This window comes from Haliotis asinina, chromosome 11, assembly GCF_037392515.1.
Source record: "Haliotis asinina isolate JCU_RB_2024 chromosome 11, JCU_Hal_asi_v2, whole genome shotgun sequence".
Classification (NCBI taxonomy): Eukaryota; Metazoa; Mollusca; class Gastropoda; order Lepetellida; family Haliotidae; genus Haliotis; species Haliotis asinina.
This window is the reverse complement of record NC_090290.1, coordinates 27,154,262-27,171,045: the sequence shown is the minus strand read 5'-3', so window position 1 is coordinate 27,171,045 and position 16,784 is coordinate 27,154,262. Positions and strand designations below refer to the sequence as shown.

The following is a 16,784-nucleotide window of genomic DNA, read 5'->3' as shown; positions in this document are numbered from 1 at the left end:
GGTGGATGCCATCAGCCATGACACCAGACTTGTGGGCAAGAGGCCCGTCGAAGCCATGAAAATGAAATTGGTTTAATCATCACTGGCGGCGGCACATTGCAATAAAACAGTGGAACCATTAACTGACCATGTCAGCCTTAGGTACATATACCAGTTGGGCGAATACAAGGGAGACAGCAGAAAACGCACCACTATTCCTATATGGTCCATGAAAGCATGTAACGTCGACTTGGTTGACATCAGAGACCGCGAACAGAACTTGTACTACCTAAAATTCGGGCGGCCGAGAGGAGTTGATGATCATACCTTATGACATGGTCTCTTTAAACATCACCCACTGTATGATTGTTTTGCCATAAATGAATAGCCAGCCGAGGGATGGACACACACACACACACAGTAGTATAGACAATGACAGCACAGGATTAGGGCCTTCCCAGAGCCTTAATTTTAAAAAAAATTAAAGAACTGTTTAAGCTTTACTAATTGAAACTCAAGTCACCTTCAGAGAATTAGCTGTGGATAAGGGCTGTACCTTTTGTGAGATTTTGTTCGCAATGAACTAAACTATTCAAATACAATGATCCACATGGTAACCGATAGTATGATTTAGCATCACAGCATTAAAAGTAATTTTGAAATCATACAACATGAAAAAATGTGTAAAAGCAAACTGTATGGCCGAATCCAATTTGGAGATTTGATCTGATATTCCCATATTCTGCTGCTTGCATTGATGAATTGTTATAAGTCTGACCAGAAATTTTGAAAATTTAGAGATTGTAATTTTTTTTTTTTATTTCACTCATTACGCAGGTATTAAATGTGAATATTAGCAGAAGATTCAAAGACTTGTGAACAGTTAGTATTTTGTCAAGTCACCATGGGCAGCTAATGCATCCTACTCATCAAAGAAGTTAGAAAGTTATCCATGCTCTCCCAGGTGCTGATACAGAGGTTTTTCAGTTTGTTTGGTCTAGAATTTCTGTGTATTAGGAAACAGCTACACTTTTATCTAAGAAAATCACATTGTCCTGTTTAAACTTTATAGGCTGTAAGCATCAGTTCAACCTTTCGTTCAGGTTTCATGATAGGTGATAAAATTCCTTGACTTTTCTGCTAACCCATTGCATGTAGCTCATTTCTAAGTGTCTCCTTACAGACAGCCACAGTTCCTCTGTCAGTGATATCCAGCCTTAAGTTTTCTAAACTCCTTCATGTGTTTTTAGAAACAAGAATACCAAGCTGCTTCCTGTCACTGACAGTCATTTTTCTTGGCCTGCCTGTGCCCCCTTGGTACTCAGTGCAATATCTGTTTGCAATATTTTTCAAACCATGATAAACAGTGGACAAAGGGATGGCTGTTCTACTTGAAATTACTTAACTGATCTGATGTCCTTGTTTTAATACACTAGAATCAACTTCTCTTCTCTAAATCATGCATACTGAGGATCACTGAAAATATCGTCTGTTAGCAAGTAAACAAAGGGAATAACTCTTCACAAACTAATGAAAAAGGATTAATGGAGTTGTCTCTTTTGAATGAAACCAAGCACTTGAAAGCTGATCAAGATTGTTTATACTATCCATCCCATTAAACATATTCCTAAAATTCTCAATAATTTCTGGTCGTATTATATTTTGACTAATTTTGTACAGTTATTAGCAGAATACTGGCCATATCTTCAAATGAAATTACTGAAAAAATACACTAGCATTTGAAAGACACAACTGAACTAAACCATTTTAGTTACATACACACATGAGCCCACAACTTTTGACAGCAAAAAATACAACTGTAGTGAACAAATACTGTGAATGATTCTGAGATAACATTTCCTGCTGGACTATTACCAAAGGAAAATACCATTTATCTGGAAAAATAACAGATCATCAACAGGCATCAGTTGCCTTGTCTGAACCAAGCCAGAATAAAAAAAAAAGAGAGATGGACTGGGCCTCTTTGGAGTTGTGTTTTTGAAACAATACAACATATAGCATGAATGACATCAGTGCCATCAAATACACAGAATTCTGCAGATTCACGGAAAATTCTTATCCCTGTATGGGGAAATGTTGGCTATTCCAGGTTTGCAGTTGATGATCAGTCCACAAGCTTCATGACAGTTCCTGCCATTTCCATGGATTCCTCAGCATTATCACATTGTGATCCAGGCCAAAGTCAGTTCCACAGGATCCAGCAATCTGAGACACTGTATCTTGCAACAGCACAAACACTTGCTCAGCGGTTTCATCTTCTGATACCATGAGTTCTTGATATTCTATTACCTTTCATGAGACTATTTTCTTTGTTGTCACTTCTTTTATCATTTGATGTTCAAACACTGGCATTGACACATGTGGCAAAAGCACATGCTGCAAGTATCTTCTGAGATCCTTTGCCATCGTCCTGTTGCAATGCAAACTACGATGTCCTGATTTGGTTGTCCACAACATGGGACACCTGCAGTCCCCATTTATCAGCAAGCTTGTGTTTCCATTCACAAGAGACAAATGAGAACATGGTAAGATGCATATCCATGGCAAGGTTCAGTCTTTTTTCTCAGTTTGTTGAAATATTCATAAGTTGCAGTGTGGTCATCCACAATTATTTCACACCAAGGAAATCATAAACAGAAGGGCATGGATGTCAACAAAACATATGATAGAAATGTCACTGTCCTGTATTGTCATGTTTGTAGCATTGCATTGTTGTCATTGACTAGAGCAGAAAACTAAAGTCTTCCAGTCAGCTTTCTTTCCTTCCTCAAGGTGTTTATAAGACAAGAGATGTTTTGAAAAGTCTATTATTATCTCTCTTAAAGGGCTATCTTCTTGGTTGTGTGCGGTCTTTTGAGTCTTCTGGATTTCTTTCAGTTGACATTACTCTTTGATGACATATTCCTCAAAGTTTTTACCTTGGTCATTGGAGTTTGCCTGTAAATGCAAGTGTACAGTGAAATTATCAACAAGAACTCTTGTTGTCCTGGCAGGTTCACTCTTTATTCTTATGGCAAAAGCATATGGTGTAAAATGACCTTTGATAACATGGATTTTGCCATGAGACTTTATTCCACTTAATGCAAGTAGTCCATAATTGGTTTGATAATCAGAATGCTTGATCAGAACAGTTGATTTCCCTTTTATAGGGTTTTCTGATGAAGTTCGCAAATTCACAAATTTGCAAATATATTTCTCTTCGTACTCATGCATGCCAGACCAGAAATCAACCCTCTTTCCAAATTAAGTCAAGAGTGTGGTATCTACCTTGATGTCCTCAGTTAACATGGATGATCTTGAGAATGTTTCCTTGTGAATGGTTGGTAACACAACTTGATGCACAGCCTATCTGGACTATTGAAACCCCAGTAGAGAACTTCATTATTTAGAATCAACTTGTCCAATTCAGAAGAAGTTTCCTGTTGGATTGATCATCAAGAGAACACTGGCGAGCATATGGCTTGTGTCCTAGGTTGAAGAGTGATATTGACAAGGTTAGTGTTTTATGCGGTGACTGTTCTTTTTTTCCAGTTGTGGGCTTTTGATGCTAAAGACAAGGATGGTTCCTCTGGGCATAAGGCATCCTCGTCAAAGGTAAGACTTTCAGCCATAGTACATGTCATCTGGTGATGTTGACAGATACTCAATTTGTTTAACATCCAGTTTGGTAAAATCCTGGACAGTCCATGTGCATCGTGGTTCTGGATTCCCAAGCAGTAAATTTTGCTGACGTCCTTGGGACTATCTAGGGAGTGATGATAGAAATTATTGTTAAAGAGTCGGGAGGATGTGTGTCACAGGGTTTTCTGTCTTCAGTTCAGACTTGGTTCCAGAAGGGATATTTGTGGAACTTACCAGTGCCAAGAATTCAAAAGTTTGAGCTTTTAACTTGTCTCTCTCTTCCATATAACTCAACTGGCATAGACTAAAACCTTTAAAAATCCTTCTTGTTTCTGAGATAAAGTTGCTCCAAGTACAGATGTGCTGTGTGTACCTCAAAAGGCTGGGAATAGTCAGTATGGGTGAGAATTGGTGGTTCAGTTAAATGTTTCATGAGAGTATCAAATACTGTTTGGTGTTCTTGACCAGATACAGTTGTTCACTCCAGTAGTTCACATGCTTTTCTTTGGTTGAGCAAATCATTCAATGACTTGGTAAGATTGTTCACAAAATGCTTGTAGGGGCTATTAAATCTAGGACATTTGTTGGCAACATCTGTATTATGTGGTACTGCTGGGTCTTCAGCGCTCTGACTTTTTCCGCGTCAGTCTCGGTTCCATACACAGATACAATGTGACACAAGCTACTGAACCCTTTCTCTGAAAGGCTCACATTTTGATTGTTTGAGTTTGAGTTCAATGCTTCTGAGCTTTTGATACATTGCTTCCAGTCTTTCCAAGTGCTGATCAATGTGTTGGAGAATACATCATCAAGATTAGATATTCTCTAAGTTTCAGATCAAATACATTTCTCAATAACCCTTTGAAATGTTGATGGGGCATTTTTAGGCTGAATGGCATTCTGTTAACATTCTGAAAATGTGGTTTTCTCTTTGTCCTTTGTCCTTTGAAAAGTTGATGGTGTGTCAGTTAGGCCAAATTGCATTCTGTTAACATTCTGAAAATGTGGTTATCTCTTTGTCCTTTCCCTCAACCCCATGTCTCCGCTATCCTGAACCATCTCCACTGGACAGACAATATAATGTTTCAGCAGTTTTTGGTAATGAGTAAGAACCCTGAACTGTCCATGTATTCAGCATTGTCATTTCAAGACAGAAATGGAGAAGCTAATATTTTTTCAAGTTAAGACCATTATATCAGATGAATATGCTCTGTGAGATTCTCTGTTAGCTCCACATGGAATCATCTCATGTAAGTATTACCATATGTCCTAAAATATGTCGGGGGGATTCTTTGATATAGCTGTTGTAGGGGAGTCAGGGTAGCAGCAGCCTTAGACCCAGATATGTGAGGAAAGGATGCAATCTCAGTGTTTTGGCATGTCAGATACAATTTGCCCCTGTGGATAAAGATGGCTTTTTGAGAGATCAGTCTTTGTGTTGCTGTTTTTAGAAAGGTATCTGTTGTGTAGCACGGGACATCCATCTACTCAAGTCTCTTGGTCCTGACTCCACATACTTGAAGCTGAAAATCTAAAAGTGCAGAAAATCAACACCAGCTATGACTACTTAAGTTTTATTGGCATCTCCATTCATTCTGTTGTGAAGATCTGTTGGACATGGGCAGTCTTTTCCATTGGCCTCTACTAGCCCTTCAGAAGTAGGCCATGCTAGATTGAAGTTCCTCCATCCAGTTTCCCCAAGGACCTTGGCCTTGAAGTGGAATAACAGTATAGCATGATCTAGTTTTGGTGCTTTTCAGATTGACAGCCGATCCAAGATGTGCTTCAGTGGTTTCTTAGTAGTATTTTACTTTTCCTTTGGCTGTTCAAGTTCCATCTCTTCAATTCTGTATCTGGTGTGATGTTTCTATCCACAATCTGTGATTGCTTTGGGACAGTTGGTCCTAACTTTGGTTATAGATCTTCTTGCATTCATTGTTCAATTTCTCCTGTGTGTAACATGTCATAATATCCCCTTACCTTTTTTGTGTTGATATTTTCTTTTTTATGTAACTGGAAAATTATTATAAAAAGATTTATGAAATAATATGTGTTGTTGTCTATTTCATGATGTCAGTGGCTCTCTGCTCACTAATGTAATGCAATAGCGGAAAATACCACCTTTTTGGACGCTTTGTACAAATGATATGTCAGCAAATTCGTTGGCATTTATCATTTTGAAAGCTCTGAACAACAAGAACAATATCACTGTACCCTTGAAAAGAGTATTTTCACAGTTATAAGTAATGATTTTATTGTATAAAGACTGGTTTCTAATGACACTTTTCTGCCACAGTCTCATAGTGGTCAAAATCATGCATGTGACCTACAGCCAATCAAATTGCAGCAATGGATACCATCCTGGTAATACAAAACTTTTACATTCAGATGAACATTTTGGGTAAAATCATGCTATTGTGAACATGTTATGCAAAAAATCTCCACATGTATGTGTATTATGGAATTTAGTGGATGTACAATCTATCGTGTTAGGTTATGACCAGTGACAAAAATGATTTGTGCATATATTTTTAACCTTAAACATCTTGTCCAAGTGCGAAGTTTCAGGTGGGGAAAGCCGAGATTTCACTTGAAATACAATACACAATCGCTCCAAAAAGATGGAAATAGTAAGTTATAATGTATGTATGACAACCTTTATGAGTACTGTTGTTGATTTTATTCTATCATTTATTCAATTTGTTTAATTATTTGCTCGAAACATCAGTATTGTACCCTTTGATTTTGATGCGACTACTGCCTGGCCAGTTTACCAGCCCTCAGTGTCTGGGAACTGTTGACGTGTTGGCCGGAAATGGCTGGTTTTCTGACCCATGGTGTTGAATGGCTTAATAAGATTCAGGTCAGATTGCTTGCTTTAATGTTTCACCAGAGAATCTGTTCAAGAATGTATGTTTCTATCTGTAGTATCAATATGGCTTCCTCTATGTATCTCTGTGTAGTTGGGTTTCACCATGATGTGACAGATTCAGCTGTGTTGGTGAGTGGTGTGGAAAGATTGCACTAATTATTCTGGATTATCCACAGTGGCATATAGTCCTTACAATTTCCTCACAATGGTGCCAACTCCAGCCTTCTCACACAGCAACAATAAAACACTTCATCAATCACTTTTGAAAAATTTCCTCACAACCTGAAAGAATAGCAGGTGGGTAGGCATGATTCCAGATGAGACATCTCACAGCCCATTTCTGAGTTTCAAAAGAATGATCCCATTTTACAGGGTTTCTCCAGAAAAATGTGAATTCCTAAGCAGCTGAAATTAGTACAGCAGCTGAGAAATAGAACTATCTATACAGAAGCACAATCATTAGCTGCAACAAGTATGTGAAGTAGACAACAAAAACACCAAACTTGAGTCGACACAATGCCTGCAGACAACACATGGATATCAGACAAACCTTCAGAAACCACCGATGAAAAGAAATCAGTGTTGCCAGATCGAATGAAAATGATACATAAGGTGATAGTCATTACAATGTATACTACCGACAAGAAATAAGGGAACTAATGAAATAATAGCGAATTTGAAACTGCTTTAAATATCCACTAAGTCAATTTTAGGCATCAAGTTCAATATCTGGTGTGTCCACCATGTTAGGCAACACATTCACGGCACCTTGATGGCATGCTGTTAATCAATTTCCAGATGGTTGCCCGTGGTATTGCCCGCCATTCCTCTTGGAAAGCTGCACCAAGCTAGGCCAGGTTGGCGGGTCCTGGGTACACTCTTCGACCAAGAACGTCCCAGAGATGTTCAATTGGGGACAGGTCTGGGGACTTAGAGGGCCAGTCCAATGTCTGGATACCATCTTGTCAGAGATAAGTGGAGACAATTCGGGCCCGATGTGGTCTGGCATTATCATCTTGGAATACAAAATTTCGGCCGATAACTCTAGCCAATGGAGCCACAACAGGACGCAATATTTGGTCAACGTATCGCTGACCAGTCATGGCTCCGTTAATGATGACCAAATCTGATCGTCTGTCATGTGTAATCCATACCCCACACCATGACACTATACCTCCATATCGATCATGGTCAAGAATTGCTGCTCTGGCATATTGCTCCCCGCTCCGACGCCAACAACGTTTTCTGCCATCTATGAATCGTAGGCAAAACCTTGACTCTTCAGAGAACATGGTGTAACGCCAGTGGCGCATAGCCCGTCCCTGATGCTGCCTAGACCATGCCAATCTTTGACGCTTATGGTGAGCTGAAAGGGTGACACCCTTAAAAGGCCGTCTTGCTTTCAGACGAGCTTGATAGAGTAGGTTTATAACGGTTGAGGTTGAAATGCGTCTTCCAGTGAGTGTGCGGAATTCTCTATTGATGGCAGGGACCGATTTAAACCTATCGCATAGAGTAATTAACGTAATGAGACGATCCTGTCGTGGTGTCATTGATTTTGGTCTACCACGCCCAGGTCTCGTTGCAACCCCACCCGTTTGACGGTATTTATCCCACAGGCATGAAATTACACTTTTTGATTTACCCATCTGCCGGGCAACTTCACATAATGATGTCCCCCCCTCTATCATCCCCACAATTCTCCATTTTGTTGCTTCACCGAGATACTGCCTCGGAGGCATTTCTGTCAGTAAGTGTCAATCTCTATTGCATTAGTGATTGCGACTTCGCCAGTACATTTATAGGAGTTAACTTCTGTATGCACGTGTAGCACGTGCTGGGCATGCATTATGCGAAATTCCATTGTCATTGGATGTTGCGTTTGGGAGATACGCCACGATAATGGACCCTGTCACAGTCAAAGTCATCTACATTCAATTTGGTTCCCTTATTTTCTGTCGGTAGTATAAATGTAAAGCATATGGCAGAGTATAACAAATGTAAAGACGTCAAACATCTACTGCAAAGGGAGGTAATTCAGAATGACAATCAAAAATTGAAAGAAAACACAATCAGAACCAGGATATTTTTCCTTATTCTGACTCATGCTTATTATACTTGTCTTCTATGCGAATGATAGTAGAACATTTCTAGTTCCCTGCAGAGCTTCAACCATGGGGCATTAATGAAACAGATCACAGAACAGATGATGTCCTTGATAGAACGCCGGTTTGCAAACATCTCCGGATCTGCTATACTCCACAGACGGGCATCCACACATCATCGTTCCAGCAGGAGGGAGTCTCTGCCTCGGATGAGTCGCTCTGCCTCAGAATCCCGCAGATAGCACAGGTACAGATCAGCGTCACCTATGAGCAGAGAGCATCATTCTCAAGGGGGGCATTTGCGAAAAGAGCACTCTTGAAAGGAGGAGCATTTGCAAAATGAGGATTCACGAAAGGTGCATTGATACCCGAAGACACAACTCATCAGATCAGAAAGCAGTAGACAGAACATTTACAGATGAAGAGGGCGACATTGTCTTCTCTGATGCTGAGGTCACGTCATGAATCGCCACTGAAGATGTCTCTGGCATTCACCAGTTTGGGACACTTGTAGCAAAACAACTAACAGTTCCAGAAAGGCACTGAGCAGAAATGTCACCCTGTATCATGTCAATAACCCGTGCTCCAAGGAGCAAACCGTTGAGAGTCCATGCTCGTACATCTAAGACAGGCCAGCAAGAGTCATTACAATCCTGTATTTGTGAGGAAGATTTTCTTACATGATGAAGAGACACAAGTCTATGATGCGGACATCATAAGACAGAGTTGCTCTAGAGAACTATTTGGAAGAAGACACTAATATAGCTAAAATCCACATGAATTTGATAGATTCGCAATAAGCAAGAGTCAGGATAAGGCAAAAAATGATATTTTATACTTATCCTGACTCACTATGTCAAGCCCCCCCAACCTCCCCTCCAGAAGGCACATCAGATTTCAAAGCAGATCCATGTGTTGAGCATGTTATAGAGTGACAAACATGGTTGGTCATGTGACTGTTTAGGTTGGAAAATATGCAAGGGTGGCAATTCTTGGGTGAGTTTACTTTAATGTCTTCTTCAAAGGGAGCTACAAGGGATTCACATATTCACTATCATTCACTTAGAAGAAGGAGACAAGCATAATAAGCATGAGTCAGGATAAGTACAAAATATCAATTTTACTGAAAAGAGCTGATGTACAACTGTGAAAGAATATGTATGGAAACATCACACTCACAAAATGAAGAAGTTGTCATCTATAATGTGTGTCTATATTGTACTTCCCAACTTTTAAAATGTGACTCAAAGCTTAAGAAGTCTGAAACAAGAATTGATGACATTGTGCTCAATGTAATGTGCATCAAGTAAGGCACTGTTCTTGGCACTACCCCTGCTTTTCCAAGTACAGATGAACAATCTTCCTAATCCTATATTATTTAATCTGTTTTAAGGTGAGCATTAGGTACCAATGTTTTGGATTATTTTTATCATGTGTACATGTTTATTGTTGTTGATATGTTATTGGTAGTGGTGATATTCGTCCATGCATAAGTTCAGCCTTCTTTACCATCTTTGTATCATTATATTAAGTCCTTTGTCTTTTGAAAAGAGGTTACATGATGCTTCTTTTACATAATGTGCAGATTTCCAGACAGTTTTGTTTTGTTTCAGCCGAGACTCTTGACCCCGCAGCAACCAACTGTGCTGCCTCAAGTGGACAGAGAACGTATATATCAGTGGATCAATGAGCTAACCAGTCCAGACAGCCGTGAAAATGCCCTGCTAGAACTCAGGTCTGGTTCCTTTCTCACATATTTGTACATATGGTTTTACGTTGGGTTATGAGTTCTTGGCCCATTTTTCTGTCCATAGGTCATTGATTGAAAGTTGTTTCTTTTTAACAGTACACAATATTCCTTTTCACATCATAGAACTGATTTGGCAGTGGAGAACATACCACAACCACCTTGCTGCATCCATCATAGATCTGCTCCTCCGTTACCCATATTGAACAGACATGTTATTGCTGTTTGCAACTTATGTGTAGTATTAGACTTAGTTTGTCTTTTATTTCCAAATCTCAGTAGAACTGTGGAGGTTCAGTATAATTGGTAGCTTAACTGTATTTTACCTAAATATCTGATCAACAAGTAATACATTTCATCAGTATTTTTTTCCATTCTCTCCTCCATCCTCTGTTATGGTGACCTTTTTTATGCCGTTTATTTTGTTGGTTTGAAGAAACAACCCTTAGATTCTCACTTCCCAGAATTCCACTGATGCCAAGCACCAGGACCAGTGGGTTGAAATTGGAAACACAAAGCATGTCCAGTCTGCCAACTGGATTTTAAAGGTTGTTCTATTAGGAAACAACCTATTCTGTCAAAACTGACCAATGTTCATTCTGATGGAATGAACAAAGTGGTCATTTGGCAAATGCGTTTTATGTAAATTGGACTAAAACCTAGGATATGGGCATGATCAGTGGTCTGAAAGTTTTCATTAACAAATAACTGTCATTCTCTTGGCACATGTGTCCATGTTGCCCAAGGTGCATTCCTTGGGCAAGCCTCAAACAGTTATTGGTTCTGTTCCCCTCCTTCACCCGGGTCATGTTTTTGGTTTTATTGGAACCATAGCCAAGCATTTGGATTTGACCAAAGTGGTGTAGGTCTGTGACATCACTTAAGGATTTCCTTCCATATTAAGATTATCTGTCATGATAACTGGAATACTATCAAAAGTGGTGTAGGAAAAACCCCACTCACTCGCATTTTTGCCCACATCCGTTTTCATATTGTTTCTAGATGGAAACAATATGAAAACTTCACACTGTACTCAGTAGTGCAGAATGAAGAATCAGCCTAGACCCTAAGCATGCATGCATCTGGTGATCCTGGATCCATGATTCAATTTCAAATCCAAAAGCCAAAGTTACCAGTTTCTGCTATCATAGTTCTTGCCATGTCTGTTGTTCACATTTGACTGCCATTTGGATTGTAGAGATGTAGAGACATGTATATGCTGAGCCCTGCAAATCTTTATTCTTGTATATTGACATAACATTAAAATTCTGAATTTTCATTCACAGAAATGTTTGCGATAGATATGTTTGTTTTGTTAATTAATTAATGACCATCCACGTTCTACTGGATTCAAATAGTATATCGCAGTGTATACATCAACAACTTTCTGTTGCCCATTTGGGACAAGATAGAGCTTCACCAAAATGTGGTTTGCACGAACCAATGATTAGTTTTTCATCTTGGAATACTCCTTTACGTATCCAACCCAGAACTGAATATTACATTTACATTTGAATACCATAGAATGTAATGACCTCAAGAGCATTACCACCCGAAATTAAGACCAGAAAATGTTCTTTGAATTTCAACCAGCCAGACTCCCAGGTGCATGTGGTTTCTTTGGAATCTGTTGTCTCTACTGCAAGACTTCATACATCAGAAAGGCATTATAGTTAATGGATGATGGCACTCCCAAAAGATTTCTTAATGAAATTACAGCCCGTTTGAACAGTGTTGTTTGATTTTGTAGTTAACACCAGTGAACACAGACTGCCTTTCTTCATGTTCTGTAAACATAAGAAGCACTGTAAATATGTGATGCCATATTCCTTATTTTTACTTACCTTACCATAGGTATATAGCATATTACCTCAAGTTTCGCTTAGTAGGATATGTGACGGAGTTGCTATTTAATCTTGAATGGCTACCTCGCAATCGACCACTGTCATGAAACGTAAGTATCTGCATCTCCCCACTGCGCATGGGCACAGACTCCACGAGAACTTCACTTTTACTTCAAGCATCGTCTGATCGAGAGTTTGGGTTGCTAGATTTATTTTTCCAGCTAATAAAGTTTGATGCTACGCTTTTGCACTGATTCCTTTCAGGTTCTTAGTGTGTGGTATGTATGTTTTTCAATCTTTGTGTCGATTATAAAGTATCTTTTCGTTATTGTACACTTGTCGGCTACCTCGTAACAGACAAGGTAGCATGTCTCCTATTTTCGTTGTTGCCTCCGTAAGGTTTACCGGATTGGTTTCATTTGTCAGCGGATTGTTTCTATTGATAGTTATGTCCGCTGTATTTAAGCTTTGGATTACTTAGAGCGGTATTGAGTGTAAATTTTGCTGTCATTTTCGAAGTAGCAGCTATTTCACTTGCCTGTTGCAAGCATGCTACTGCACGTGTTAGTGGAGCAGTCCGTTATGTGGTAAGGGGTATTGTTTCTTTATCCTTATTATCACATTATTTTTTTTTATTTCAGTCTGTTGCAGTAGTTGTGCATGACACGTTACTTCTGTGAGGTTTGCAAAGGCCTGAAATCGGGCAAGGACCCGCACCCTTATTGTCCGTACTGTGCTAAGGTATCCTGCACCCTTCGGCAGCATTGTACAGCATGTTCGGGATTGTCAATTGCTGAGTTCAAGGCGTTTTCGGCGGTGGTTAGGATGAGGAAGACTCAGAGACTGCAAAAGATGTCACATTCTCCTGCATCCTCTTCAGGATCGAGATTATCTCTACCCTATACGCTGGAGATGCACACAGCGTTGGAGATACCTACTTGTACCTGACCCATCAATGACGCCAGGCGTATCTCAGAGACAGACGGTGCCTTCAACTAGGGCTCCTCAGCTGTCACAGATGTTACAGACGTGATGCCGAGTGAGGAGCGCATCCGATTACCGGTGCTTGTGGGCGCATCTCAAGCTACAGATACGCTGGATGTAGAAAAATCGGCGCCAGGGTCGGGCGCACTGGTGTTTGACGCGTTGCGGGGTGCCACTGCTTTTACCAGTAAAAGAGTGAGAACAATATGACCGGGTGTCATTAGACTAAGATCCAGAAGTCCCCAGAGCAGCTTGTCCAGCTTATGTCAGCGCTGCCGTTCGTTGTCCAGATCACAGGATCGTCGGGGCAGATCCCTCCACCGCAGAAGAAGGTGTTGGCGTTCGCGGTCCTGGTCAGCCTCACCTGCTTGTGCCAGACACTCAGCGCACGTGAAGCAGGCTCCGGAGCGCAAGTCGACCATTTCTTTGGAATACTGACGAAGAATAATACTTGTTCCCTTGACTATGAGGCGGACCCCGCTCATATGGAGGAGGAAGAGGGGATCGTACCTGCCATTGTCTGCTATGTATGACTGGATAGCTGATAGGCCCTTGGATTGCCCCTCCCGGCGTCAGGGGTAGACAGGGCCAGGGCTATCAGGGTGGACCCGGAACTGATGATCCAGCCACATCCCATGGTGGCTGACACCATATCTTCCCTGAATGAAGACTTTGCTAAGCTATCGTTGAATGCCACAATTAGAGCGCCCAAGTCAAAGAAGCAGGACTGCAAGGTGCATAGTCTCAACTTTGTGGACTCCGGGGCTGTGTTGGATGAGGCCATCAGAAGACTATTTTCCTCTACCACGTATAAGGTACAGGACTCCAGATTACAGGCCATTGACACGGAGCTGCGACGCATCCTATAGCCTGTCTCAGCGCTACCATCAGCTACTTCAGAGGCGGCTGTGGATTTGATTGAGCCTAATGAGTCCAGATTAGAACATGTATCGTCGCTATTCCTATGGCAAGGCAAAGTGCTACATGACCTAGAGTTTAAATGACGTCTTATTAGAACTCCTTTCTCCTCACAGGCCCTCTACGGGAATGCCATTCCAGAAGTTGACAAGGAACATGCTGAGTCAATGAACACTGAGGTGTCTTTGTCAGCATTTGAAGCCCTCTCATATGCTTTTCATGACAAAACTGGAACACGCTGCAGAGGGAAGAGACGTTACATCCGGTGGAGAGAATCCGTCAGATCTGCCTTTACAAGAGGTCGCGGCCAAGGCTTCGCAACAGCCGATCGTCGCAAGCCATCAGACACAACCAGGGATGCCCCTGCCACCCCCAGCAGAGGGACGGGGAAGGGCCCCTATTCAAGACTTTGCGGGTGTCACCTGTCACGACTGGGACCTCCCACCCCCAGCCATGCCAGTTTTCCCAACACCAGTAGGTAGGAGAACTGGTCCATCCTCAAAGATCCCTATGTTACCTTCTTTCTAAAGAAGGCCTTTAAACTATTGGTCATACAATCTCCACCGTTGACATCTCAGCCGTTGACACGGGTGTATCCAAAGGCGCAGCGTCAGTTGTTGGCAGACAACATCGAAGTGTTGTTAGGGAAGAAGTGGAAGTGCTGAACCCACACCACTCACCAGAGTTCTATTCTCCGGTCTTCCTCATTCCCAAGAAGGACTCCGACAAACTGTGCATGATTCACAACATGGTGGCGTTCAACGATCATTACTTGATGGAGCCTCCTCACTTCAAGATGGTATCTTTGGAACAGCTGCGCCTCATGTTGGTACCGGGAATGTGGCTGTGCAGTCTCGACATACAGGATGCGTATCTGCATGTCCCCATCTCCCAGTTTCTGAGGAATCATGACACCTATCAGTCGATTTCTTCATCTCATGCAGATAGAGTTCGGCCCATAGGGTGCGCACCTAAACAATCAGACAGCCTCAGGGCTCTGGTCCGACATAGAGGCACATCAACAATCTCGATCTGGAAGCAGTGATTCTAGCTGTAAGCCACTGGGCGTTCTTGCTACGCCACTCCAACCTACTGATTCTTTCAGACAATGCGACGGTGGTATGGTTGATTTTGAGACAAGGGAACACCAGGTCCAAGTCCCTACTGGATCAGATGTTCTGCCTAGCCAGCGTCCTAGACACAAACGACATCAAAGCAAGAGCTTGTCATATCACAGGTTGCAGAAACATTCTAGCCGATGCACTCTCTCGAGCAGGGAAGCCGTCCCCGACCGAGTGAACGATTCACCCGGAGATATTTCGGCTCATATGTCAAGATCACGGGCGCCCGCTGATGGACCTGTTTGCCACGAAGTTCAACGCTCAGCTTCCAGTGTACATGTCTCCGATACCATACACGGCAGATTGGGCGATCGATGTCTTGTGAAGGACTGGATGCACATGCCTTCCCACCGCCAGTACTATTTCCAGCGGTAGTGGCAAAACTCACGTGCACGGTGAGGATCTGTTTGCTTTTGGTCACACCCTGGTGGCCAGCAAGGATGTGGTTCCCAGATTTGTGCCGCCTCGCAGAAAGAAATCCGTTCCGGCTTCCAGAGTGGGGTCAGTTGCTGTGCCATCCCCACAGTCAGACACTGCACCTGGACTCAGCGCGGTTTCATCTATGCGCCTGGGCCATTTGCAAAGGATTTTGAGGGCCAAAGGGTACTCATCTCAAGTGGCAAAGATCATTGCCCGGGCGCACAGAGCTTCCACCCGATCACTGTATGATGACAAGTGGGCTACATTTGAGAAGTTCTGTGCCCAAGACCCGCTGTTAGCGTCACCCAAATTCCTGGTGGAGTTTTTACGTTAATTGCGGTGCTCGAGGAAGCTCAGTAGCAGTACTATTGGGACTTAACTGTCGGCACTGATTTCAGTATTAGTTGTCAGAGGAGATAGAAAGTTCTTGAAGATCCCCGAATTAATCGCTATGATGAAGGCGTTCAAGCTGGAGGACCAATAGGTTAAGTTCCGGCCGCCAGCTTGAGACCTGAATGTTGTGCTACAGCACTTGAGAGGTCACCCCAGCAAGCCACTGAACAGGATATCGTTTGACAACTTAACAAGGAAGACTGTGTTTCTGCTGGCGTTAGCTACAGCGGCAAGAGTTAGCGAAATTCATGCGCTGGATGTGACTAGGGTCCAGTTTCAACAGACCAGACATGAGGCTGCACACTTGGGCCTCCTCTGGGATTTCCTGGCAAAGAACCAGCTGCCAGGTCAACCAGACAGGTTATTCACAATCCCGCCTCTTCACAAGTCCTCTCCTTGTCGGGGAACTAGGAAGAGGTTGTTCTTGCCTTTTTCTGCTAGAGGGGAAGTCACCAGGAACACAGTAGCCTTATGGTTGAGGCAGACCATCCTGGCGGCTTACAAGGCACAGAATCTTCCACACCCATCATCTAACAACCCGCACAAGATTTGGGCATTCGCCTCAACTATGGCCCTGCACAGGAACTGTAAAGTTCCTGACATTATGGCTAGATGCTTCTGGCGGTCAACTCCAGTATTTGCTAGCCATTACTTGCGAGACTTAGCGGTAGAAGATATGGAGGGGCTGCAGTCTTTCGGACCATTAGTAATTGTGCAGCAACTCGCGCATCCTTCTGCCCTATAAGGTACAATCTTACT

The 16,784-nt window shown here is 42.1% G+C and overlaps 1 protein-coding gene across 2 annotated transcripts in view; it reads left to right on the top strand.

Moving 5' to 3' along the window:
* Positions 1–16,784, top strand: part of LOC137256620 (CCR4-NOT transcription complex subunit 9-like) — a 110,445-nt gene that overhangs the window by 13,051 nt on the left and 80,610 nt on the right. Inside the window, exons 2-3 of one of the 2 annotated variants that reach the window (XM_067794502.1) lie at positions 3,532–3,594; positions 10,212–10,333. In XM_067794502.1, the coding sequence (XP_067650603.1) occupies positions 3,532–3,594; positions 10,212–10,333 (185 nt within the window). The remainder of the gene's footprint in view (positions 1–3,531; positions 3,595–10,211; positions 10,334–16,784) is intronic. The other variant, XM_067794503.1, reaches the window with a different exon arrangement.